The 27,029-nt window shown below is 38.0% G+C and overlaps 1 protein-coding gene across 1 annotated transcript in view; it reads right to left on the reverse strand.

Moving 5' to 3' along the window:
• LOC149851343 (SAC3 family protein B-like) overlaps positions 1 to 25,697 on the reverse strand; it is a 61,391-nt gene extending 35,694 nt beyond the window's left edge. Inside the window, exons 1-12 of the mRNA XM_090014782.1 lie at positions 25,521 to 25,697; positions 7,714 to 7,947; positions 7,148 to 7,381; positions 6,516 to 6,629; positions 5,724 to 5,936; positions 5,515 to 5,631; positions 5,142 to 5,422; positions 4,817 to 4,917; positions 4,484 to 4,699; positions 4,173 to 4,400; positions 4,001 to 4,092; positions 3,805 to 3,898 (exon numbers count right to left, since the gene is read on the reverse strand). Of these exons, the coding sequence (XP_089870908.1) occupies positions 3,805 to 3,898; positions 4,001 to 4,092; positions 4,173 to 4,400; positions 4,484 to 4,699; positions 4,817 to 4,917; positions 5,142 to 5,422; positions 5,515 to 5,631; positions 5,724 to 5,936; positions 6,516 to 6,629; positions 7,148 to 7,381; positions 7,714 to 7,947; positions 25,521 to 25,654 (2,058 nt within the window). The 5' untranslated portion in view covers positions 25,655 to 25,697. The remainder of the gene's footprint in view (positions 1 to 3,804; positions 3,899 to 4,000; positions 4,093 to 4,172; positions 4,401 to 4,483; positions 4,700 to 4,816; positions 4,918 to 5,141; positions 5,423 to 5,514; positions 5,632 to 5,723; positions 5,937 to 6,515; positions 6,630 to 7,147; positions 7,382 to 7,713; positions 7,948 to 25,520) is intronic.
• Positions 25,698 to 27,029: the final 1,332 nt, after the last annotated feature.

Below are 27,029 nucleotides of genomic sequence, written 5' to 3' on the forward strand. Positions count from 1 at the left end.
TCGATCTAGATGGTATACCTGGTCTTGGACAGTGTATATCCTCACAGAGATTCTACCACTCTAGCCGGGTTACCAGATCTTGGTCGTACGAACCCTCATAGAAAACCCTTGGGAACCCAAACCTCAACAAATGCCATAATAAAAAAAAATCACTACGATACCCGCATCAACACAAATGACCGCTCACTGGGTCGATAGCCACTAATAATCGACAAGATCCACGCCGAATCACCTGGTATGGGAAAATGTACGACCTCACAAGGAATTACCGTCCTAGATGGTATACTTGGTCTTGGACCATACACTTCCTCACAGTTCACCGTCTTCGCGGCTACCCGGTCTTGGATAGTGCACGTCCTCACAGAATTCTACCACTCTAGTAGGTCACCTGATCTTGGTCATACACCCCCTCACAGATAATCCATTGGAGATCAGATCCTCAACAGGTGCCATACACAGTGATACATGTATCAAAACAATCGACTGATCAAAATAATTGACCGCACACAGGGTTAGAAGCCACCAAGATGGGCGTAAGCATAAATACCAGCAATATGCATCGTATCACTTCACATGGCAGAACAAAACACAGAATCACACCTTCTTCCAACAATTCTTATCACGTGGCATATCAATCACATCACATAGGAGATTTAAACTACGCAATTCATCCATGCCACAAGAATGTTATATCCTCAAATAGAACCTCAAAGCATGCGCAATCAAAGCATAAATTCTATACACAGAAATACGCAGATAACGTATTATGAATCAACTAAACTTCAACTTACGTAGTTCCTACGTAATCCAATGAATTCACAGGATTCAAGTTGTATGTGCAAATAAGACAATTCAAATCTTTGCACCATCATATGCATCCACAATTCTTACCTCGAAGCACATCGCATTCGACCACTTCAGCGTGAAACACACGCACATATCTACGAGACATCTTAGTCCAATACTCATGATATTCGCCAATCATGTTGTACAAGGATGATATAATCACATAATCAATCATAATACGAAACTCTGCAACACAGTTAGGTAGGCGTGATATATCATCAAACTACTAATCATTTGTAGTCGTGAGGTGTCATATATCTACGGGATCTAAACTAATGATTTGTAGGCGTACAAGTCAACCACCTAAAAGTTAATCAGTTGTAGGCGTGACACGTCATTCACCTAATAAGCATCACGATCATTAAGATCACAAAGACACCAAAGTCACACGAAATTCCATCAATAAGCTTTTACTTAACAAAAATACGCAACAATACACACAAAAAGTCAAAAACTAAGACTAACAAAAGTGTCTACTCGACGCTTTCTATGTGTTTTGATGCTACTACTGAGAAGGTTGGGGCGTACTGCCCACTCGCCGAAGGTCATCGACCTTCTCTATGCGACAATCACGGATAAAGTGGCCCACTTTTCCACAATAAAAGCAACCACCAGAGGCTCGAGTACATGCCTGTCCACGGTGAATACGATCACATCTCAGACATTTTGGGTTTAACGGTCGTTGAGGCTCATTTCCTTCACTTAGTTTCTGTCTTTTAGCAGGTCGACGCTTGTTGTCAGCACTATCTTCGGCAGACCTTTTATCGCGACGCTGGTTAAAGTGGCATTCTTTAGCAGAATGCCCCATCTTTCTGCAAAAGTGACAATCAACAGGGTTCCAATGGCCAGACAAGGAGGGGACGAGCGGCGACCGGCGGCGAGTCGCCGGCACTCGGCGACTGCAGGGAGGAAAAGCAGAGGGGTGACCGATGGCGACGAACCCTCGCTCGAAGGGTCAGAGGCGAAGAGGTGGTGGCTGTGCTTGCAGGATACCGGCGCTCGGGGGGTCGGCGGCGGCTCCCACGACACAGGGAACGAAAAGGGGGGGTTCTGCCGGAGCTAAAAGGCCGTAGGTGGCCGGCGCAGGGAGCAGAACAAGGGGGATGCTGAGGTTGCCGACTGTCGAAGGTCGCCGGCGCTCGAAGGCCACTGGGTCGCCGGAACTCAAAGGGGAGGCGAAGAGGGGAGTGCTCGCACCGTCGGGAGGCCGCAGGGAGGATCGCCGGTCGTCAGGGAGGCTGCCGGACGGAATCACTCGCCGGCGTCTCCGATCGTCGGCGGCAGCGTGAGGGGCGGGAGATCGGAGCAGAGGAGAGAGAGAAGGGGCGAGGGTTTTGCCCCTCGCCCGAGACACCTGCGTCTTTTTAAAAGACACAGGTTCTCGAGAGTTCGAGAACCCGGGTCCGGGTTGAGCTCGGGTCCGGCCCGGATCCGGGCCCGACACAGGGGTCAGACCCTGACTCGTGTCCGACACGTGCCGGGCACGTGTCTGACACGAGTCGGACGCGATTTTTTTTTCCACGGGCTTTACACCGCAACTTGAAGGAACTCACCTCCGGCGACATTCGGTGACCTCCAGCGGGCAGTGAAGAGGTAGGAGCAACATCTTTCAGTTTGTTTTTTAGTTTTAGGGTGTTTTTGGTTTATAACTAAATATATGCAAGTTAGAAACTGAAGATGTTTCTACATGGAATATTAACATCTTCAGTTTTGTTTATATTCAGTTTATAACTTTCCATTTCTAAATTGAATATAAACTTTCGGTTATAAACTGAATATTAACATCTTCAGTTTTGTTTTATAATTTACATATATTCAGTTTAGCTTTTCAGTTTATATTATGTTTGAATAAAAGTTAGCATGTCACTAGTTTAGTTGTTAAATGTTAAATGTTGAATTTATTTGAATTTATGTGATTATATATATATATATATATATATATAGATAGATAGATAGATAGATAGATAGCCGTGTCCCCATGACCACATTTTTTGGAATACCCTCCATACCCCTACCCATACCCAGGTGACATAGGCCACATGATCACATCATATAACATTGTAAAATAAAGCATCACCCACCAAACATTAACTTCAAGAGTCTAATAGAATTTTAACAAATGCGCTGCCCCCAAAAAAAGAACTTCTCAATATATGCTATTAACTACTTTTACTAAACACAATATTTATAAAAAATGAAATGATCGACCCTTTTCCTATAATCAATTCCTTCCCATATTTCTTTTTTATATTCAGTGCTACTTAGATAATAAGCTAAGAGAAAATTCTTTCTTTATTGGATTATAAACAGGGTGAATAGGACCTTAATAAAGCCTTATTTAAAAACTTAAAAAATTGTATCTGACAATTTTTGTATAAAAGTGCCAAAAAAAGTCTCAGCCGGGGGTGTATCTTACAATATGGATCTATTATACTACAATTTATCAAATTGTATTATACGATATGATATGATTTTTGAATCATTAAGAACAAATTCTATGGTAAACATTAACTTTTCCAAAGAAATCTAGATAGGGAGAATAGCTTAATAAAGACAAAAGTCTAGACTAAGCACTTAATATTTGCTCATTGTGTTTCTGTTTCATTTCATTTTACTGCTCCACAAGGGTCATTGCTTGGTGCAATAGCAATGTGCTTGCGCTGTCAGTGTGGAAACGCAGGTTTGAGTCCCAAGAGTGTCCACTTCATGCAGAAGAGATACATTTACAACCATCTCCAGTCTGCACTCCCAGAACCAAAAAATACAGCACACACTGGGTATGGCCCTATTCATTGAACAGATTGGTCAATATAGATTATAATAATGTAGTGAAGAACAAGCAAGAAGCATAAAAGGCATTGCAGAACATGAGAAAAGCATGATAAGGCATCAAACAGTATTGCAGTACTAGCTACAATAAGACAAAATGTAAAACGGGGAACTATATAATAGAGGTACCTTGCCAAAGTGAGCATGCATCAAGCATGCTTGAAGGTATGTTGCTTTCCTTGCATGCCGAAAGAATGCAATGAAGTTACCAGATCTGCAAGCTCTGGATATACATAGCAGAAGGTTACCGAATGCTTGTAAAATACTTGGCAATCATCAAATTTTGCTTAAGCAAAGATGATGAAATATTCAGTGGCATCAATACCTTGCAACATCACGCGCAAATAGGACTTCTGGTGTCTTTCTCATCTCCGAAGTCATTTTTGCAAGATCAAGTGACAGTTCTGCAGGTTCCACCTAAGAATAGAAAGCTCATATCCAGAAGAAATATGAAAATGAATAGAAGCCACATTTCTGAGGTAACTGAGTAAGCTTACTCTGTACCCTGGGTGCTTGTCTAGTTTAAGTAGTGCATAATAACCCCTGAACTCCTTTTCTGTTGGAAAAACAATACCCTTTTTCCTATGATCATCGTACATTTGAAATAACTCGACTGAAGTCTTGTTCATTTGCTCAATGTTCAGATGTGCATCAAAACCCTCTGAGAAACCCTCCCCCTTTGAATATTCACAGAACTCATGCATTGGTATAATGTGTAATCTTATCTGACAACAGCCAGGAAACCAGTAAGTATAAAGCAAATGTTATGCATCTGAAAAATCAATACAAAAGTTGATGTCAAACAGACCATTTGCTCATGCATGGTTATAGCATCTCTGTCGAAAATGTGCTGCATCCGAAGATCCATTCGAATTGCTCTCATTCGGTCCCATAGAAAGTTATATATGCTTAGAAACTTGCTATCATATGGCTGATTAATCAAATTCAAAAGATAATTTACAGTCTTCTGCAGAACTGGAAGAGGCCTAATCAGGTGGGCTTCTCTCTCTGCAGTTCGATTATACTGTATGAAACAAATAAGAACTTCAATCACATCTCCTGATATATATATATAAGAAAGAAAGAGCTCAGAATAAAAAATGGTTGGCAAGTTTGAGCCCATATAATGGTTGCCAATTACCTTCTTCACAGCGAGCCATTTACTTGTTTGGTTTCTTTCTCCATCCAAACGTTCATATATATCAAGATCACCTTTGCGCTCACGTTCTTCCCTTTCTGCTTCTAGAGGATGAACAAAAACATAAAAGCCACACATCAAATAAATACTACTGAAACTACTACATGAGTAAAGCAAACATCTATCAAATACTAATAGTGCAGCTTGTTTTGTGGTGTTTTTTTCTTTCCATTTTCTGGGCAGAGGGAAGCGGAAAAGGTACGTCAGCCCACAAGGGTGCTTAAAATCAACTGAAAGTAGAGGGAAAGATCCGAAGAAAACTACATACCAGGGCACATATCAGGGCACAGGCCCACAATCGCCCTGCTTGATTCAGAGTTTCCACCAAGTGCAGTATCCATGGCATCACAATCACCTAAAGGACTCCCCTTTGCAATATAAGCTGGTTCTTCAACAGAAATCTTAGAAACAAACTGTTTTTGTTCGTGTGCACCATGATCACTTCTACTGCCAAAGGAATTATGCTTTTGACGATGCTCAATATTATTAATTGGCTGTTTCAGTTCTGTGTGGAAACGCGCTAACCGCTTTGCCTTCGCTTGAGCCTCTCTGCATTGAAAGTTTGAGATACATTGAGGTGGATGAAACATATTTTTCATAAGGCAATAATGCATTTCGCTGACACATGGAAAAAGGCCCACCTTTCAGCTTCATCTTGCATCGTGTGCCAATCAGGAGCTAAAATCTCATCCGTGTAAGCCAAAGGAGGAGACCTTGTTCTTTTTGGAACTTGAAAGCTCGGAGCCATTGGAGGAGATCTAGTTCCACCACACCATCCATCAAAACAAGGATTGCATAAGGCAATAATGCCTTCACAGATAAACACTCAGGGAAAAGAGAAAAGGACTACCTCTCAGATCCATTTTGCACCTTGCGCAAATCAGGAGCCAAAATATCATCTGTGTAAACCAAAGGGAACCTTGTTCTTCCTGGAAGTACCTTTGGAGGAGATCTAGTTTCACCACTCCATCCATCAAATCTAGGATTTGATGCCTGTTGCTGTAGTAAGCTAGCAACACTAGAAGGAGAATTTGAAATCGATCTAGCAAGAGGTGCAGCAGACCTAACATTCAAATATTTAAGAGAAAATCACTGGTTAGGCAAGCAATGGCAGGCCAAGACAGAGCAGTTATCCACATTTGTTCCAACATCAACAAATGGTTCAAAGATTAAAATAATATCAGCATTTTCTTAATTGACAGGAATTGAAATCAACTCAAACTTCAAGACGTCCCAAACTAGACGATGAAATCCCTAGAATTCTAGAATCAGCTGCTATGAGAACAAGAGAAATCGCTCATCCAGGACATCTGATTAACCTTAATATAAAAAACGAGTACAAACGAAGAAAGAAAATTTCTAAAGAACAAGCACAGACAAGTATGGAGCTCAAAATTTAGAACCCAGATCATTAACTATGATATCAAAGCTCTAGGCAGTTGGAAAACCAAATGAAAAATTACTATATTATAGGCATATAATAGCAGGCACATAGATACATATTCTTGTGCATCACAGCATGTCTTTTCCATCAACTAATGAACTAACTTCAAAAGGCCACTATTCATTCTTTTTCAAGGAATCCCAAGCTTTCAGTAATGCAGCATTTGCAGAATAAGTGCATGGAATAAAGAAAACTTACCTTTCAGTTTCAAATTGCATGAAAGGAGAGTTAGATATGGAAACTTCATCGGCATGAAGCAGAGGAGTCCTTGTTCTTTTTGGAACATGGAAGCGGGCAGCATTTGAAGGAGACCTGAATCCAGCATTTCATGTGTCAAAAATGCAGATGTAATATCTGACTTGTTACTGGATTAGAATCACTACAGAATCTATGAAGTATAACAGGTTTGATAACAAAGCTGGACAAATCAGGACAGACGCATCCCACATAGTCAAAAGAATCACTTCAAACTAACATCATTTGTGAACGAGAATGGAAGTTGAACTGTGGTCTTGAGGCTTGCTCTGGAATGAAATCAGATTGATTTTGAAGTAATAAAGTTGCAGAGAGGCCTTAAAATAAGAGATAACTTTTGCATATCTCCAATAGACAAGGAAATCTGAAATGTAAGAACTGAAAAATGCAACATGATTTATTTATTGGGAAAAAAAGGTTCGATAGACTGCCTGATCTCATTACTATTCACCTTCAAATAGCATGTTGCATGCATCTGTACATTAATAGCACAAGACTATTGCTATGGAACAGGATGAAAAAATCAGTCACGTCCAAGTCATGAATTTAATGATAACATGTTCAACAATAATGACCTTTCAGTCTTCTCTTGCACAAATTTTGGACTGGATTTTAACACATCTTGCACATTGGGAGGTGTACTGGGCATACGCCCTGATGAAACCTGAAAGTTATTTGCCTTAGGAGGAGATCTGCTTCTGGTATCCCATGCATCAAATTGTGGATTTAACTTCTGATAAGCTAACAAACTAGATTGATTGGGAAGAAGCTTTGGCATGTCACCATATCTATGAGCAAGAGCAGCAGATCTGACATTAAAAGATTTGAGAAAATCAGTGCTTAAGAACATGAGAAAACATTCCTATGCTGTAACTATAAAAAATATTGATGTCTTTCAAATTTTTTTATTTTTTCATTTCACCTTGATCCCTCCAGAATTATCGGATCCCACCCTCGGTACCATGAAGGAGAAAAAAGAAAAAAAAATGGACTGTATATATTAGCATGCAACTTCACAATGCATGTGATGTCCATTCACAAGTCATACCACTATCTCCTGCTATGCAAATTGAAACAGTCACCAAGTAGCCATGTCCAAAAGATCTCACTGGTTCAGTGATAGTCTATTAACAGTAATCACCTTTCATGTTTATCTTGCACAAGATTTGCATTAGATGTGTATGCATCCTGTATATAAGGCAACGAATGGGACTTCATCCCTGTTGAGACCTGAAGGTCGGCAGCCTTTGGTGGAGAGATGGTTCTAGAGCTCCATGCTTCAAATGGAGGATTTAGATTCTGATAAGTAACTGAAGTAGATTCATTAAAAGGACGCTTCTGCAGGCCACCATTTCTATGAACAAGTGCAGCAGACCTAACATCAGAAGTAATGAGAACATGAGTTCTTAAAGGGCAAATAAAAATACATATTTTCTGCAACTATGGCACCGGGACATGCCTTTTAGTGTCCCACGTCTAGGGGACACAACACGAGACAACATGTGGACACACTGCATGACACGTTATGACATGTGCAGACATTATTTTATTTTTCAATAATCTTTTTAATAAAATATATTCATATATTAAAATATCAAAAAAATTAATCAATTAATAAATTAAAAAAATATTGTGTCCTTGTGTCCTATTTTTCAAAAATTTTGTGAACTTGTGTGTCGCACTCGTATTGAGTCATGGTTCATGTCCATGTCTTTGTGACAGTTTCTGCACATACTATCATACTTGCATCAGTTTTTTTTTATAATCATGGACCATCATTGGGATACTAGTCCAAGTATGATAAAGGTGGGAAAAATTAAAAGAGTAAGCCTGAATTCTTTCCCTTGTTGAAGAAGCCTGGATAAGTGGATATAGAAAATTGAAAACAGTTGAGACTTTCAAAATTGGATGCAGCTACTAATTCATTGTCTGGCATGTTCAACTTAGTGTCCAAGGCCCCTCCCCCTCTTTTTGAGCTGCTGTTTTTCAATCCACAATAGAATCATGCTAAGGAAGTGCCCTTGAATAGGATAAGTAAAAAGTGCAACAAGTAATCAATTTTGATAGAGATGAAGCAAACTGGAATGGGAAAATACAAATGGAAATTGTACTGATTATCATAAACAGTTCTGGCATTGGAAAAAGAAAATCTTTGAAGCCAGATACCACAGTCAACAGATAGATAGCACATTCATTTTCTGCATACCATAAATATAAACATGTGACCATTAAGAGAAAATGTTTATATTTATAGTATACTAAGAAAGTGGTGTCAGTGGATGTTGATTTTTCTTATATCCCGACATTAAATGTTGATTTCTAATGTTCTAATGGATGATGTTGATTCCTGATATCGGTCGAAGAACAAGCGTGGAACCCAGTAATAAAATACAAATTGTGTGTTAAGCTACCACTGGAAGCCTAACTTGGACTTCGGAAATTTGTGCCCGTTTTAAGTAGCCTCGGGCTTTAAGGAAAAGTAAAAATTAAATTTGTATGCATTTAATAGGGATATACATGCAAAAGCAACTCTGATAAATAACTTACTAAGTTATTCATGCATGTGCATTAGATCATGCATATTTACTGTTCAACAGTAGTTCATGCATTCATGCTTATTCTATTTTGCATAATATTTGTTATTGTATGATATCCTGTTCAAATGCTTGAATGGTAAGTTGATTGTTGATTGTGGCAAGTTATGATATTTCTCTGAAATTTATGCATGAATTTGGCTTATGCTATTTTTTTTATTGTTTGAATTTTTAGAGGAATTCATACAAATGACCATGGTTCTTACCCGTTTCCTTAAAACTATTTTACAAGCCCGGATGCTCAATAATGTCTTGACTAGCTGGCTAGAGACTGCGAATCTTATGACAGGTTTCTGGTTTTTCTGACAAAGTGGCTCTACTGAGATAGATGATTTTTGCTTTCATAAACTATTTGACATTATTTATTGAAATAATAAAGTTGATTATTCTTCATTGATTCAATGCACAATTTGGTTTGTGGTTTGATATATTAAATTTGTGACGCGCCGAATCCTTTGGTTAGTTTCCACAATTGTTTTGAAAAAAATCACTATTTTTACGAGGGTCAATTGGGGTTGTTACATTGTGTGCCTAAGAGTTTTTGGGCAGAAGTTGTCCTGACAGTTATTTATCTTATAAACAGAATGCCTTCATCCTCTTTACAAAATAATTCACTTATTGAAAAACTTCTTAAACTCTCTCCTAACTATGCTAGATTACGAATTTTTTGTTGCAAATTTTTGTATTAACCAACAAAAATGACAAGTTTTCTCTTAAAGTTATTTCTTGTGCCTTTTTTGGTTACATCGACAACCAAAAAGGATGCAGGTATTATAATCCTAAGATTGAAATTTTGTATATTTTCAAAAATGTAACTTTTTTGGAAAAAGAAAATTTCTTTGATAAAGATCAATGAAAGAAAGTAATTGAGTACTCGTTTTTATTTAATCTTGGTTCCAACCAAGATATTGATGATTGTGATTGTGACTATGATTTTGAAAATGTCATTGAATCAAGAAATAAGGAGTCTCTTAATGAATCGCCTCATGATGATCAAACTTGTTTACAATACTCTAGATGGGAATGTCCCAAACCTCCATGTGCACTTGAAAATTTTTCTAATTTAGATAAAGAAGAACTGCAAACTAGGAAATCATGTAGAGTTTAAAATCCTCCATTAAAATTTGTTTCATATGAATCTTTTTCGTCTAAGTATCAAGCATGCATAGTCTTAATTCACTCATATGTTGAACATTCATCTTATGTTCAAACCAAAGAATACTCTAAATGGGTTAAAGCCATGCAGATAGAACTAGATGCATTAGAAAAGGCTCAAACTTGGTCTTTTAAAATCTTTCTCAAGGAAAAAAACCAATAGGTTATGGGAGGGTATATAAGATTAAAACCAAGAATAATGGAACTCTTGAGAGATACAAAGTTAGGCTAGTTTTCAAAAGATATGCACAAGAATATGTTATACATTATGAAGAAACCTTTGCACTTGTTGCCCGCATGACCATGGTTAGAATCCTCATTGAAGTTGCTTCATTTAAAAATTGGTCCATATACTAAATGGATGTTAAGAATGTTGTTTTAAATGGCAATCTTATGGAAAAAATGTACATAGAGGTGCCTCCAGGTATGTGTATACCTAAAGGAAAGGCTCTTTGTCTGCATAAGGCATTATATTGTTTGAAACAAGCCCCCAAAGCTTGGTATGATAGATTTAGCAATGTTATGCTTAATATTGGTTTTAAATCTTGTTTGACTGATACTGTTTTATTTGTTAAGAATTATGATGCAGGTATTGTCATTCTGCTTCTCTATGTTGATGATATGATAATCATTGGAGGAGACACAAGGAGTTTGACATGTTAAAAAAATCTTAAAAATAGTTTTGAAATGATTGATTTGGGTTTTCTACGTTACTTTCTACGAATAGAAGTTGTTTATTTACCTAGGGGGTATTTATTATCTCAGTCTAAATTTACTTTTGATATTGTTCTCAGGTCTGGAATATCAAATGATAAGAAGGTTGACACTCTTGAAGTAACGAATGTCAAGATAAAAATCGATGATGGGGAGCCTCTCGATAAACCAACTCCTTATAGACAGCTTATTGGAGCTCTTTCTTACTTGACTATAGCTAGACCTGATATAGCACACGTTGTACACACGGCTAGTCAGTTTCATTACGCTCTCACATCTGTTCACATGAGAGTTGTTTTACGTATTATTAAATATCTTAAAACTTCTATTTCTAGAGGCATGTTTATGTCTTCCTCTTCTGCATTAGATCTACTTGCATATACAGATGCAGAGTGGAGAGGTGATCATAATAATAGACACTCAACCACAAGTTTTTGTGTTTTCCTAGGTGAATCATTGATCTCATGGAGGTGAAAAAGCAACAGAATGTCTTCCTTTCCTCAACTGAAGTTGAATATTGGGCAATGGCTACTACCAGAATGGATGTGATATGGCTAAGAAGAATGTTGGTTGATGAGAATCAATATTCTAGGAGCTTCAAAGATGTGTTGTGATAACAAGAGTGCTATCTACATTGACAGCAACAATACTTTTCACGAACGCACGAAGCACATCGAGATGGACTGCAATTATGTTCCAGAGAAATATCTTCAAATAACTATTGATTTGTCTTATATCACATCGGATTACCAGTTGGCAAACTTTTTTACCAAACCTCCCTCTACTCCTAGGTTTCACTTCCTTTTAAATAAACTTTCGGTTATCCAACCGTATGTTTGAAGGGGAGTTTTAAAGTGTACATATATATACATTTATGTATATGGTATTATATATATGTATATATATGCATATATATGTACTTGTATATACATACCATATATATATTTTTTTATAATATTATATATATATATATATATATATATTTATCATATATAAATATATATATAATATATAGTTGGGGGAGTCAAACTAATTTGACTTTGACCCCAATGGCTAGAAATTCTAGTCGTTGGAGCAAGTCAAATCAGTTTGACTTGCTCCTCTCTCCCACCTTGTAATGCTCTCTCTCTTTTCAAGTGCTCTCTCCTTTCCTTTTTCTGGATAAATAGGGGTGTTCTTCCCTTTCTAATTTATGCTTTTGGGCACATTCATTTTATTGAATAAAATATATATTTTTATATTGTTCGTCTTGTTGTGTATTCCCTTTATGGGATTTGTGTGTGTGTTCTTTAAAACACTTATGTGGTTCACTTTGTGGGATTTGTGAGCGTGCTCCTTAGATAACACTTTTGTTGTTACCCACTCAAGTGGAACATTGGTGGACATTTTGGTTCGTAATTGAAGGCTCTTTGGTTCTTTACAAGTGCATCATAAGATACAAGTTGTATCATAACATACACCCAAGTACGATACGCACTTGAAATGTGTGTATCGTAGCATTTTTCTTTAAAGTTACAATATCATAGTGCATCGACATTTTAGACATTGGTATATACCCAAGAGGCAAAATTGTACTTTGATCTATTATGATAAATATAAAAGACTCTTATGGAACAATCAGCCAAGAAGTTTTACTGGGGTCTCTTTTTAAAACATCTAGCCTATTTCCTTATCTCCTATTCGCTTATTCTCTTTCATCAACACGAATACCATCAAATCTTGCATTAATGTAGCATAGTAGGAACACAATCAAAGAAGTACCCATCGATCTCTTCTTCATCATTCACTTAGAAACTACTTCTTTATATCTTCCCTCTTATCTCTCATCCTAAATCTTCTTCTTTCTTTATCAATCCTTCTCAGATCTTTATTATTTTTTCAATCTTCTTTCTTAAATTGAACCCAGAACCTTTTCTTTATTGAAATCAAACCCAAAACTTCTCAACCTTGTTTATCCAATTTTTTCTAAGGCTAGATATAGGGTTCAGAACAGATCCTTTTCTTTTATTTTGGCAGAAAAAAAATGTTGACATCACCTGCCATATAGATGACTCGTTAGAAACATAAATACATACACTATATGCATAATGTAGACATTTAGATAATATATATGCATATACAAGTGTAAGCATATATAATTGTGTATATTATATACACATATGTTACTTAAAAGATATCCAGACCTGTAGAAGTCACTGAGTCAAGTCTTCATTGGGTCTTAGAACACTGCATCATAAAGTATCTTCACCATAGTAGAGTTTAACTGCCAATGTTCTGAAAAGAAGTCGTCATTATGTATATGTCTGACCCGATCCATTTATAATGGATCGGGTCCAGATCCAATTAGTGTATAATGTAAATTAGCATGCTATCAAGGGGTATTTTTGTACCCTAGTTTTATACACTTAACACATTAATAGAATGAAAGGTGCATCCACGATGGACTGACGCCCTTTCTCTGAAATCTCTCTCTCTCTCTCTCTCTCTCTCTCTCTCTCTCTCTCTCTCGATGACAGGCCTGTACAGAAGAACAAGGGCTCCTTTTTCACATGGTATCAGAGCAGTGTGACGTCTGGGAGTGAAGGGCTGCCTCGTTTTTCAGTCTATCAACGTGAAAGTCAACAGGTTCCCCTCTCTTTCTGTGAGAAACTCGACCACTGTGGAAACATAAAGTGCAAGTGCGTGGATCTAACCAAGTCTGGGTGTAAAAAGGTTGATCTCAGTTTCACGATGACAGGTTCCCCTCTTTTTCTGTGAGAAACTCAACCTCCACGTGAATCTGGAAACGTAAAGTGCAGGTTCCTCTTTCTTCCTGTGAAAAAAACTCGACCTCTGTGATTCTATTTGATTTTTTGTGATCCTCTTTCTTTCTGTGAGAAAACTCAACCTCTGTGGAGACATAAATTTGTTTTTATTTCAGATCACTGTGATTCCCTTTGATTTTCTACAATTTGCACTTCTGAAATTTCTGTTAATCTGTGATTCATCTGTTAATCTCTGTTGTTTTCGCTGGTTCTGAAATTATTTTTGTTTTTTCTGACTGCCGAGTATCACCTGGTGCATCAGCCTGTTAGCCGAGCCCTCTGCATCACCTGGAAATCACATGAACTTGGTACTGGATTTTACTCAGCCGAGTGTCCTGTTAGCCGAGCCCTCTGCATCACCTGGAAATCACGTGAACTTGTTTTCTCTCTCTGTCATCTGTCAACCGAGTGTCCTGTTAGCCGAACCCTCTGTTTTGTTTTTCATACCTAAGTGTCAGTTCAGATTTTCCCTCAAATGGATTTTACTCATGCGCAATCATGTCTGTCCTCAAGTTTTCTCGGTCAACTAGTCTCTGAAAAACTGAATAACTTCAATTTCTTAACCTGGAAAAGACAGATCATCCCATTTATAAAGAGTCAGGACCTCTCTGGTCATCTGGATGGATCGCTTCCACCGCCTCCAGAATTCTTTTCGCAGGAAAAAGCGGACGATAAAGGAGAACAATCTGTTGTTCTTCACAAGAATCCAGAATATGTTGCTTGGATGAAGAAGGATCAATCGCTAGTGGCATACATCACTTCAACTCTCTCACAGGAGGTCCTTATTGCTCTTCCTGATGATTGTTCGGCCAAGGAACTGTGGGATACATTAGTTCAAACATATTCACAAATTTCTGAGGCAAGAATTATGTTTCTTAAGCGAGAGTTTCAAATGCTGAAGAAAGATTCCATGTCTATTATGGAATACCTAATAAAATGAAAAGCATCACAGACCAGCTGGCTGTTGTTGGGTGTCTTGTCAGTGAAAAAGATAAAGTGAAACAAACCTTGAGTGGATTGGGGCCAGAATATCATGTTATGATGACAACCTTACTATGTTTACCAGAACTTCCAAAGTTTGAAGATCTTCGTGCGAAATTATTGCAGTATGAGATGACTCTGAAAGGATCTTCTGAAGATTCTCATGGGCATTCAGGAACACAAGATGTGTTGGCTATGGGAATGAGTTATGGTCGAGGACGAGAAAGTTCTTTTCGAGGAAAAGGAGGCCAAGGGAGAAATACCTATGGAGGTCGTGGCATACTTCCAACACCCAATATACAAGGACAAAGACCCATTCCCACCTGTTTCCTATGCAACAAGAAAAGGCATATTAAAGCAAATTGTTGGTTTAATCCTCAAAACAAAGGGAAAGCTCCACAAGCAGAGGCTAGGAAGGATGGAGAAGTAAAAGAGTTGTGGTTGGCAGCCTTGGCAGGATTGAATATGAAGCAAAATGACAAAGGAATTTGGTATGTCGACTCCGGAGCAGCTACTCATGTCACGGGTGATGTAGGTAAACTCTTGACTCTTACTCCTTATGTTGGTAAGAATAGCATAGTCACAGGAAATGGATCTCATCACGCAATCTCACATACTGGAAATGCCATTATACATATGTCAAAGTCCTCTCTTAAACTTCCAAGTGCCATCCATGCACCTAATATTCAAAAGAACATTGTTTATGTCTCAAAACTTGTTGATGATGCTAATGCTTCAGTTGAATTTACTCCCTCTTCTGTTTATGTCAAGGATCTTCGCACGAGGAAGACATTCGTTGAAGGAAAACGATGGGGCAATATGTACATCTTTCAAGAAGATCCTTCATTCATTCATTCCAACTATTCATCCTTGAAGCCTCACCAACGTCAATTTTTTTATCCTGATTTTATATTTACTATTTCTGAATGTAATAAGCCAAGACTTTGGCATAGTCGTCTTGGCCATTGTGATCGCCATTTTATTGAAAAACTTGTCTCGAATAATCTCATTCCTAAGTCCAGTCTGAGTTCAGAAGTCGTTGATATAAAGTGTTCTAGTTGTCATTTATGTAAGAGTCATGTTTTACCATTTACTTCTATTAATAAAAGAGCTTCAAGGCCATTTGAGGTCATTTGTTCAGATGTCTGGGTCCTGCCCCACTTCTCTTTCTGGCAGTAAATACTATCTTATTTTTATTGATAGTTACTCACGTTATACTTGGATATTTTTTATGAAGCACAAATCAGAAGTCTTTGGATTGTTTCAGAGATTTCATTCTTTTGTTCAAAATCATTTCTCTACCAACATTCTCAATTTTCAGTGTGATGGAGGAGGTGAATTCTCCTCGAGTGACTTTGTTAGTTTCCTTCAACATAATGGGATAAAGAGAAGAGTGTCTTGCCCGCATACACCTCAACAAAATGGGATTGCTGAGAGGAAGCATTGACATATTGTTGAGACTGCAATGAGCATGATGCACGGGAGCAATCTCCCTGTATCATTATGGACTGAGGCTTTTCACTCCACAGTTCATGTGATAAATCGATTGCCCATGAGTATCTTAGAAAATAAGTCACCATATTTCTCTCTTTTTGGCATACAACCTGATTATCATGAATTACGTGTGTTTAGGTCTGTTTGCTATGTTCACATTGACAACTCACTCAGGCACAAGTTCCAAGATAAAGCCTTAAAATGCAGGTTTATAGGATATGCAGAAGACTACAAAGGATACATGTGCTATGATCCCCTAAGTAAGCGTGTCAAAATATTAAGGAATGTAATTTTCGATGAAATGAACTTTGATGATCAGGATGCTAATTCAACCCTTCATGCTGATAACTCAAGCCCCAGCATTGAGGTATACTACCCATGGTTAAATTCAGAACTCTTTTCCAATGGTAAAGTAGACTGTCCAGAAAATTGCAGTCAGAAGGAGACACATGAGGAATCAGCCAATGAAACTCAAACGGAGGAGACTGTTACACATGACTTGGAGCCAACAAGGTATAAGGGTATTGTGTACACTCGGCGAGAGAAAGAGCCCTCATTCATTTCTTGTACGAGTACGGATCCATCTGGATCATCCGCTTCACAGACGATGGATATCAGAAGATCCTCACGGATTCGACATCCGCTTGACAGGTGGGTAAGTTATAAAAAAAATTCACTGGATTTTCAGTTGTTCTTGACATCCATAAGTAAAGAGGATGAGCCCCTCATGTTCTATCAAGTTGCGAGCTCCAGAAGATGGGTAGAAGCAATGAATGAAGAAATGGAGGCTTTACATGAATGTGGGACATGGGAGATTGTACCTAGACCACTAAACAGAAATGTTGTTGGGTCAAAATGGGTGTACAAGATAAAGTATAAACCAGACGGGAGCATCGAAAGGTACAAGGCTAGACTTGTAGCCAAGGGATTCACACAAGAGGAAGGCCAAGACTTTGATGAAACTTTCAGTCCTGTAGTTAAAATGGGGACCATTCGCATTGTGTTTAGTATAGCCATTAAACATGGATGGACATTGAGCCAGCTTGATGTAAAAAATGCATTTCTGCACGGGGATTTAAAAGAGGAGGTCTACATGGAACAACCCACTGGATATGCAGAACGAGACGCCAAAAAATATGTATGCAAGTTAAAGAGAGCACTTTATGGTTTGAAACAAGCTTCTCGTTCCTGGTTCGACAGCTTTTCTCTAGAAATACAACGGCATGGCTTCTCTTTGTCCCTTCTGGATCACTCATTATTTATTCACAATGAACAAGGAGACACTACTCTTCTATTAATATATGTAGATGACATCATCATCACAGGGAACTGTAAAAGTCACATTGAGCAGGTGAAGAAGTTATTAAATCAGAGATTTAAGATGAAAGATTTGGGAGAGCTGCGATATTTTCTTGGGGTAGAAGTTGATAAAAGAAATGATACACTCATCCTTACTCAACACAAATACACGTTGGACATTCTCAGCAGAGCAGGCATGACAGATTGTAAGTCGTTAACAACTCCAAGTGTCATTCATCAGAAACTAAGTTCAAAGGAAGGGGATATATATGGAGATCCCACTAAGTATCGCAGCTTAGTTGGCATGTTGCAATACCTGACTTTTACTAGACCTGACATAGTATATTCGGTTAATCAAGTATCCCAGTTTATGCATGAACCTCGTATGTCACATATGAAGGCAGTCAAACGTATACTTCGTTACCTGAAGGGTACAGTTGGTGATGGGCTGGTATACAAGAAAAGAGACTTAGATCCAGGCGGGGGCCATGAGGGCCATGAGATCGTTACTTATGCTGATGCTGATTGGGCGGGTGATCCAGACGAACAACGATTAGTATCCAGTTATTGCAGCTTCATTGGGCTAAACTTGATATCCTGGAGCAGTAGAAAACAAAAGTGGTTGCTAGATCAAGCACTGAGGCTGAATACAGATCGATGGCCACTGCCACGGCCGAGGCTACATGGATAAGACATCTCCTGACAGAAATGGGAGAACCGATTGCTTAGTCACTGTTGTTGTGTGACAATCAAAGTGCCATCAACATGTCCTTCAATCCCATCCACCATAGTCGAGCAAAGCACATTGAAATAGATCAACATTTTATTAGAAAAAAGGTTGAAGACAAAGAGATTGAGCCCATGTATGTGCCAACTGAAGAACAAGTTGCTGACATACTCACTAAAGGGTTGACAAATGATAGATTTTGGTTTCTGAAAAACAAGTTGTTCATGGTTCAGCACCATGCACAACTTGATGGAGGCTGAAAAGAAGTCGTCATTATGTATATGTCTGACCCGATCCATTTATATAATGGATCGAGTCTAGATCCAATTAGTGTATAATGTAAATTAGCATGCTATTAAGGGGTATTTTTATACCCTAGTTTTATACACTTAACACATTAATAGAATGAAAGGTGCAGCCACGATGGACTGACGCTCTCTCTCTCTCTCTCTCTCTCTCTCTCTCTCTCTCTCTCTCTCTCTCTCTCTCTCTCGATGACAGGCCTGTACAGAAGAACAAGGGCTCCTTTTTCACATGTTCGTGATGGACTATGTCACATAGGTGCGACGGATGCAGATGCGGGTGCGGGTGCGGGTGCAGATGCGGCGATGCAGTACTTTAAAAAAACTTGGGTGTGGGGGTGCGGGGAGGATATATATATATAATTTTTAACAGTTTTAAGTTAACACTACGTGTATTTGTGTGCATTTATGTATTTATATATATAATATAGATAAAAATGGACTTGATTAGGGTTAACTGAATCTACTTTTGGATAGAAATGGAACTCAGTGTGGTTGACTTCACCTAACACAAAAGAAATTGTGTCCAAGTGTTAAGGTGTCCAGTTAGAAGAGTCTGTGTGACATAGGTAATGGATTAGTGTTGTTCTGCCTTGGGCACCAGAGTATCCAACCATAGATAAGAAAGGGATCAGAGAATATAAAGACAAAATTGCCCATTGACTGTGAGTCCCAATTCTTGATTGGAAAGGATCTCCATCCTTTGGATGGACAGAGATGTGAGACATAGCTTTTGGATTTTCTTCAATGTTGTAAAAACAAATGGACAATGAGAATAGATGGGAAGCCCCTAATAGAATTGATAAAGTAATATGATAGCATTATCATATATTATGTTGCTAATTACTTGGCTACAGTGCAACATAGATACTTCAACATGAATCTCATCTTATAGTTTGTCTACCCTAACATGAATTTTTCTGCTTAACTTCACCATGCCTGATGAAGACATTTATTTGATCAGCTCATAATTGCGTAAGATTGATGTTCTTTGATTTTGTTATCACATACTGTCAATTTCTTTTCATGTCTTTTGACTCAACATCTTGCTAAATGGTTATCTTTGCTTCATTCTTTTTCTGTTATGATCATGTATTTCTTTATACTTTCCAATTTTCAAAGAACAAAAAATCTCAGACAGACAGAGAGAGATAAAGAGAGAACTACAACTTTCACACAGTGGGAAAGCAACATCTTTAGTTACGAAATGATAGATCCCACACCCACAAACCTCTGCAGGTTTTGTTTCTCCACTGAGCTTCCCTACAGAAACCATCTGGACAAGAATTCCTATGATTGACATGTGGATAATGGTAGATGCTCCAGATACACTACCAAATTGCCAGAGAAAGGCATGAGCTCATAAAGAACTAATTGTTTGACATGGGGTTAGTGGTAGATGCTCTAGATACACTACCAAAATGCCAGAGAAAGGCATGAGTTCATAAAGAACTAATTCTAATTTCTTCGTATCCACTGAGACACAACAGTAAAGATGTAATACCCGTAAATATTTTATGTTTATTTAAAACAACAAAGGCGAATTTTTGGTTTTAATTCCAGATTTAATTTTGATTAAATGGAATTAGAAGCAAATGGGAATCTGAAATATAAATTCAAATGAATTTAAAAGTTTTAATGAATTTAACGCAAAATTGAATTTCATGAGAAATTTGAAATTCGAGTAGAATTTAGAATTAATTTAATAAGAATGTGGATTTTGATCTAATTAAATTTAAATGGATTAGGTATTTGGATTTGGATTTGGATTTGGATCTTGGACAGGACCGAAATCCACTTGGGAATTGGATACGGATATGTGTTTGATTCAGATAGAATCGGATCCAAACCGGATCCGAGATCAAACAGGAAAGCTAGATTAGGGATTTAAATTGAAAAAAAAAAATTAAAAATCCTTTATTTTTGGCAGGTAGGATCCGGATTGGATGTCGGATGATATCTAATCCAATTGACATTTCTAAATTCAAAAACAGTCTGATAATGGATCACGGATATTTTAATAGTAGAACTCTGATATTCTAGCAATGGATTTCAAATATTTTTAAATGGACTCTGGAATTTAATTGGGATCTAGCATTGGGATCTGACTTTTGGATTGGATATAGGGTTTAAATTTAATTGAATAAAACAAAATTGTATTTACAAATTTTCCTATTTCCTAAGTTTCTAAATCACCTAGGATTCCACCCTAATTAAAAATCAAAATATTTAATTAGCTTCCAAAATTATGAGGTAGGCTAATTAGTGTAAATAATTGTTTATTTAAGAAGTTAGTCCATAAGGTGGGATGCCCCACCTACTTGCCACATTTGAGAAATTAATTTGAGTTAGGATCCTAATTAAATACCTAAGTAGGGATCCTAAGTGAATGGTATAATTTAAGGGGACATGCTTATGAGAGACCCATCTTGAGAAGGAATTAAATAGTGAAGTATTGACTTTCCCAAACCCCACCCATAAGATTTTGGGAAGTGGAACATTTAATAAAAAACAAAAAAAGAAAGAAAGAAATATCTCTCTCTCCCACACGTTTTGGAGAGAGAGAGAACTTGCAAAGAAGCCTAAGTAGGTAAGTCCTCTCATAGAGAGAAAATCATGTAGAGGATTTAATTAAAAAGGAATGGTCTTTCTTCAGTTTCTTTCCTTTATGTTTGTTTTTTTTCCTCATTTGTCTTATTCTCATCCTTTCCTTTTTCTCACCTAAGGGGATGTCCCTTACCTTGGGCCCCTTTAGCATTTACATGAAGAACTCTCTCTCTACTCTCTCTCCAATTCTCTCTCTTTCTCCCTTGTTCTTCTTCTCCCTATTTTCGGTCCAGACCTTCCTCTCTCTCTTCTTCAAAGAAGTGACCTCCCTTGAAGTGGAGGCATAGCTGCGAAGGAGGAGGACCAGCCGAAGGATTCAGCCGGCCTGCACGTCTCAGATTTTGTTTTATTTTTTGCCTTTACAAGGTAGGGATTCTAATCCGATACCCGTAGATTAAGAACCATATGCACGAGCATACATTGGGTGCGTACAATTTGAAACCGTATAGCGATCATAATTTATGACGGGATTGATATCTATTTCGACTCACTAAGCACCGAAATCGGTTGCAAAAACCGATATAGGAATTCCACATGGACTGATCCATACCTGGATCAGTCATGCATATGTGTATAAACCAACTCGGATTAATCCCTAGTTGTACCGGAACTGATCAATGATGTGTGGTTTAGATAATATATATATATATATATATATAATGGATCGGTGCGCATGAGGACCCTTTTGCCGGGTATGTGTGTGGACAGGTTTGATACAGACAGGATCAGTGCTGATCAGATTCCAAGATACCTTGATCAGTCCCGGATAGTGCTGGGACTGATCGGCCTCAGCAAACAACAACAACGCCTTCATCCCAAAACAATTGGGGTCGGCGATATGAACCAACAAAGAAAATCATTCTGGGTCTTCCACATGAATCCTTCTCCTCCATTCATTTCTATCCAATGCCATGTCCTCGGTGAGGTTCAAAGCATTCATATCCTTTCCTATCACCTCCATCCATGTCTTCCTAGGCCTCAGCAGATTTTTCAAAAAAAAAAACTTGTATAGGCATTAATTATTGTAAGTATCGAGCATGGTCGCACCACTGCCCGAGTGGTTAAACCATCAACATGAACTGGTCAATTGACAGACCAGACATGTGCGCAAGGCCCGAGGTGGCTCGGATCAGACCTAATTTGGATTGTAAATGGGTCTGATCAGTTTTATTAAATCTGTTTTGAAAAAAAAATTGTTATGCATATGGCTTCAATTTCCTCGAGCAGGAGGCATGAGTAATTCACGGATCTGACCCACTTCTGGGTCAGTCCTTAAACCTTGTGGGAATAGGTCAGACCAGCCCTAAGACAGGCTGGGCCTAACTTGTTTTGAGAAAAATAAATAAATAAATAATAAATGTAGTAACATGAGTACTGTGGGAATCGGTGCTTAGGTACAACCATGTCGTTGATTGGGTTGCGAGGTCGACAATGTGAATTAATCCCTTCATGGATCAGTCACGTTCAAGTAACGTGAGAAAAAAAAAAAAGAAATTTACATGTTAATGTGAAGTTGTTATATCACGTCCCATGTTACAGATGACTCAATAATTTATTCCTTCTTATAGTTGTTGTTTACTAGTAGCATCACATTGCATTTAGGTGTAAGGTTTGACCAACATTGCTATAGTTATTATACAGGTTTGCATTAGATCCAATAAAGTTTCATGCATGCTTGGCTTGGTGCAATTTATGCTCAATTAACACATACCTAGTGTTGTGCGGATTCACATTTCCAAACCACATTACATCCATCGTGACCAATTCAGATGTGCATAGATTCAGTTTAATCTGCTTCGGTCCAACCAATGGCAACTCACTAAGAATTAGATCATTATATGACTGACTTGGATTTGTTTTGGTTCGGGTATAAGCCTTGCCCAGCAATGTAATATGGAATTAAGACACAAAATTTTATTGTTCCTTATAGACCTATCACAAAGTGGGGTTTGTATTTATCCTATGGATTTTAGCAATTTGGTGCATATACACCTCAACGAATATGCGATCGTGTGAGTTCAAGTCAGAATTGAACCATGATTCCAATATGTGTTCATTTGGGTCTGTCCAGCATTATAACAAACATCTCAGCGAAAAAAAAATATATAATAAGTATTTTCTATACGTAACGAATAAAGAATCGATTGAGCAGATTTCGAGACGGATACGAAAATGGACTAGGCATGGGTCCAATCCACTAATAAACAGTCAAATCCTCGTTGGGACTGGGTCTGAACAGGTTTATTTGTTTCTCCTTGTTTAAAAAAAAATGGTTTATAAATATTTGGCAACTTCGTTTGAGTTTTTGTACTGAATAAAGGATAATCAAGCGGTGGGCACTGCCGATGACCTTCTGTGTGCAAGTAAAATAAGTCGTCCAGTTACAAGTTTAAGCAAGCCATGTTTTTGTGATTCAACTAGTGGCTTATAAGAAATTAAACCTTACCTGTTCGCCCAACCAGGCCCAAACCGAACACGGGCTGGTTAAGTTATATGAAGTATGAACTCCCGATATTAATGCATTGATTTGAATGATAAGTTAACATGTAATTGTAACTTGTAGTGTGGTGTAAATACATGTTTTAAATTGTTAATAAGCATGACATCGGATGAATTGTTATTTCATGTCACTGAATGAACACTTTTACTGAATTGCAAGTGCATGTGCATTGACGTGTGTGGCATGTAACAATGTATAGATGCATGAGGTGAATCGGATTCAATGTCGATGAATGAATGGGTAAATGAATAAATGTATACAATTATCATGCATGGCATGAAAGTGATAATGGCATTGAATCATGCATCAAAGTGCCCAAATAGAAGCACGAATTCTTGAGATAGATTTGTTATGTGTGTGCATGAAAAATCCATTATTCTGCATTGGTAAGTGCATGCATTTTTACCTGCTCAGAAATAAAATTATTATTGGCTTCTAAAATTTAGTCTTGTTTTGCAATTGTGACATCATGTATATTTGAAATGAATAATTGTCTGAAATGATGTTCAAATTTATTTGGAGTATGTTTCATGTATATTGGTTTAGTATTAGTTTAGTACCTTATACCGGGGCTTGATGAGTCTTACCCTCAAAATATAAATGCAGGTACTGAGTGAGGAGGCTTAGCGATGGCAGGATGTTGTGGCGAGTCGAGAGCCAATCTTTTTCCTTTCTCGAGGATTTTTTGATTGATATTAAATTTAACTCTGATGTTATTTTAAATTCATGGGACTGAAGTAAGTTATTTATATGATTGATAAATTCAATTTAATTCAGTGTAAGGTTTGATAGATATTTAACCTGCCCAATCTTTTTAACTGATCGTTTTAGCAAATGATTTCCGCTATGATTTTCAAACTATTTAAAAAAAGATCTCATGACTTTTTGGGTTAAAATTTTGGGGCATTACAAAAGATAGGACATAGAGAAACAAAACTCAATCAGATCACTAGCTTATTCAAGGTCCTTCAACAACAAAAACTGAATCTTTAGACTAACTCATGCTATTAACTGCTTCGTGAGCCAGCACCATAGCCTCCAGAATTTGTCAACCTTGAACCACAATTCCATCGGAGATTACACACGGTATATGTTACTTAACTTGAATATTCTGTTCATTCTCACACCAAAAAAAAAAAAGAAAAAAGGAAATGGTACTAATGATGCAAATAGTACCATTTAAACCCTATAATCATCCTATGCATGACCATTCTTTAAAGTGGTGAAACAATTCCAGAGATCGTGGTTTTTTAGCAACTAAAGAAACAAAGTTAAACCCTTGTGTTTCATGAATCAAGAATTCCAGTCTCTCAAAACGAAAGGCTTTTCTGGCAACCAATTGAACCAATTATGATTTCTAAACGGCCAAGAATTCACATTCCTAGTACCTATTTCATAACCATTGATCACATTCTCATTCCTCAATTAGGCTTCAGAAATGAATCCAAATATTATCTCCTCTAACTGACAATCGGGAATACAATCTATTTCAATGAACCCTAACATACCAATTTCCTAAAATTTCACAAGATTCGGAACGACCAATCAACATACTGCAAACCCACAAAAAATTGGAATTGGTTGCATGAAATTACTTGCAGAAACCAAGTGCAAATTTCATAAGCACGTCGCTTGCCGTCATCCAAAGAAAAATAAAGCCAAAATCCAAAAAAAAAAAAACACATTGGAATATGACGAAAAACGCAGAAAAAAGTAAATGGTGGCCTTGAAGCAAGAAGAGGGGGGAAGAGAGATAGAGAGAGAAACTCACCGTTGGGATTGATGGGCAGGTGCGGAGCTAAAGGTGGTCGACGGCTTCGATGGTTGAGGGACGGTCCCGAAGACGGTGGGGGACTTGGGAGGTTCGGATGGGCCTGAGCTCCTTCCAAAGCCCTCGAACGCCATAGCTGCAAGAGCGCTCTCTCTCTCTCTCTCTCTCTCTCTCTCTCTCTGAGTGCTTTTCAAACGCTTTTAAAAATGGCATGGGCAAATAAAACAACCCTCGATTTTCATAAATTGCTGAAACGCTGTCACATGGACACGCCAGTTTAGTGTCTCGTGTCAAACCGACATGAAATGAGATGACATGTTATATTTAATAGTTTTTGTTGTTTTAAGAACCAAAAGGCTGAAAAACCATAATATTTGCAACCACCCAATTACAAAGGGTATTATCCTTAGTATTTGCTAGCCTTGGGAGTGATGGTCTCTTTATATAGAGTAGATTTTCAATAAAATGTATTTTACATATTATATTAGCAACATATTTAATCAATGAAAAATATTGGCTACATTCTTAAGAGTATGGTACTCTCTTGTTGGATCTCATAGATGTGAGCTTTATTTGGACAATTTAACCTCACACCATTCAACATAGTCCATTTAGAAAGAAATACATTTTGGTTTGGGTGGTTTGGATGCAAGCCTTAGGACTGATGATCTTTTTTTCATATATATTTACACAGAGAAACCGCCCCCAAGATCAGAAACCTAGTCGTGCTGGATCTGTCTGTTGTGCTTACGATCAATGTCTTGGCAGCATAAAACTCTGTGAGCTTACCCCTTACCCCTAGGGAGTTGACACCCTTAGGCTTGCACACCGCCTGCCTAGCGGCTTAGTCGCCGTCGCAATAGGCCAAACCCCTTTGGGGCTAAAAATATGACTCCTTGACATCAAAATTTTCAGGCATTGTAGACCATCGACCCTTTGTTGCTTCAACCTGGTTACTAGGGAATATGTTAGCAAGAGTGAAACTCAAAGGAATTGATGAGGGCTCGCACAAAAGTGAATAATCTTATCAGGGCTTGGCATGTTGCTTTTCCTATGAAAAAAGAAGCATGCCTTTGGGAGTATGGACACAAGTGGTGCATGGTTGTCATTAGTTCATGTCTCAAAGTATGGGGTTATATCGCGCAACAAGTGCAACCCTTGCGTTTAGTTGCCACCATGGAGTTTGGAGCCCTGAGCAAATTGCAGGCGATAAGCCAAAGGAAGGTGAGGATGACTCGTAGGTTGCATCTTCTCAATTAGGCCTTGTAGCTGCATCTAGCATATATTATTTGATAGCGAAGGATTTTGAAACATACCTTTTCGTTGAAGCGCAAGCGGAAAACCGGATCGTTGATGCTCGTTTTGCTCAACGGATGTGTGCCCTTACTTTGAGAGAATGACAAATCCACAAGTACAAGTGTCCCACGATGTTCAATCGTCACCGTCTTCTTCTTCTTTCTTTTCACTGTGCACACCTCTCTTTTCTCTGCTCTGCTGGTTTTCTCTTAA

This window comes from Nuphar pumila, chromosome 1 (assembly GCF_984573655.1).
Source record: "Nuphar pumila chromosome 1, dmNupPumi1.hap1.1, whole genome shotgun sequence".
NCBI classification, from domain to species: Eukaryota; Viridiplantae; Streptophyta; class Magnoliopsida; order Nymphaeales; family Nymphaeaceae; genus Nuphar; species Nuphar pumila.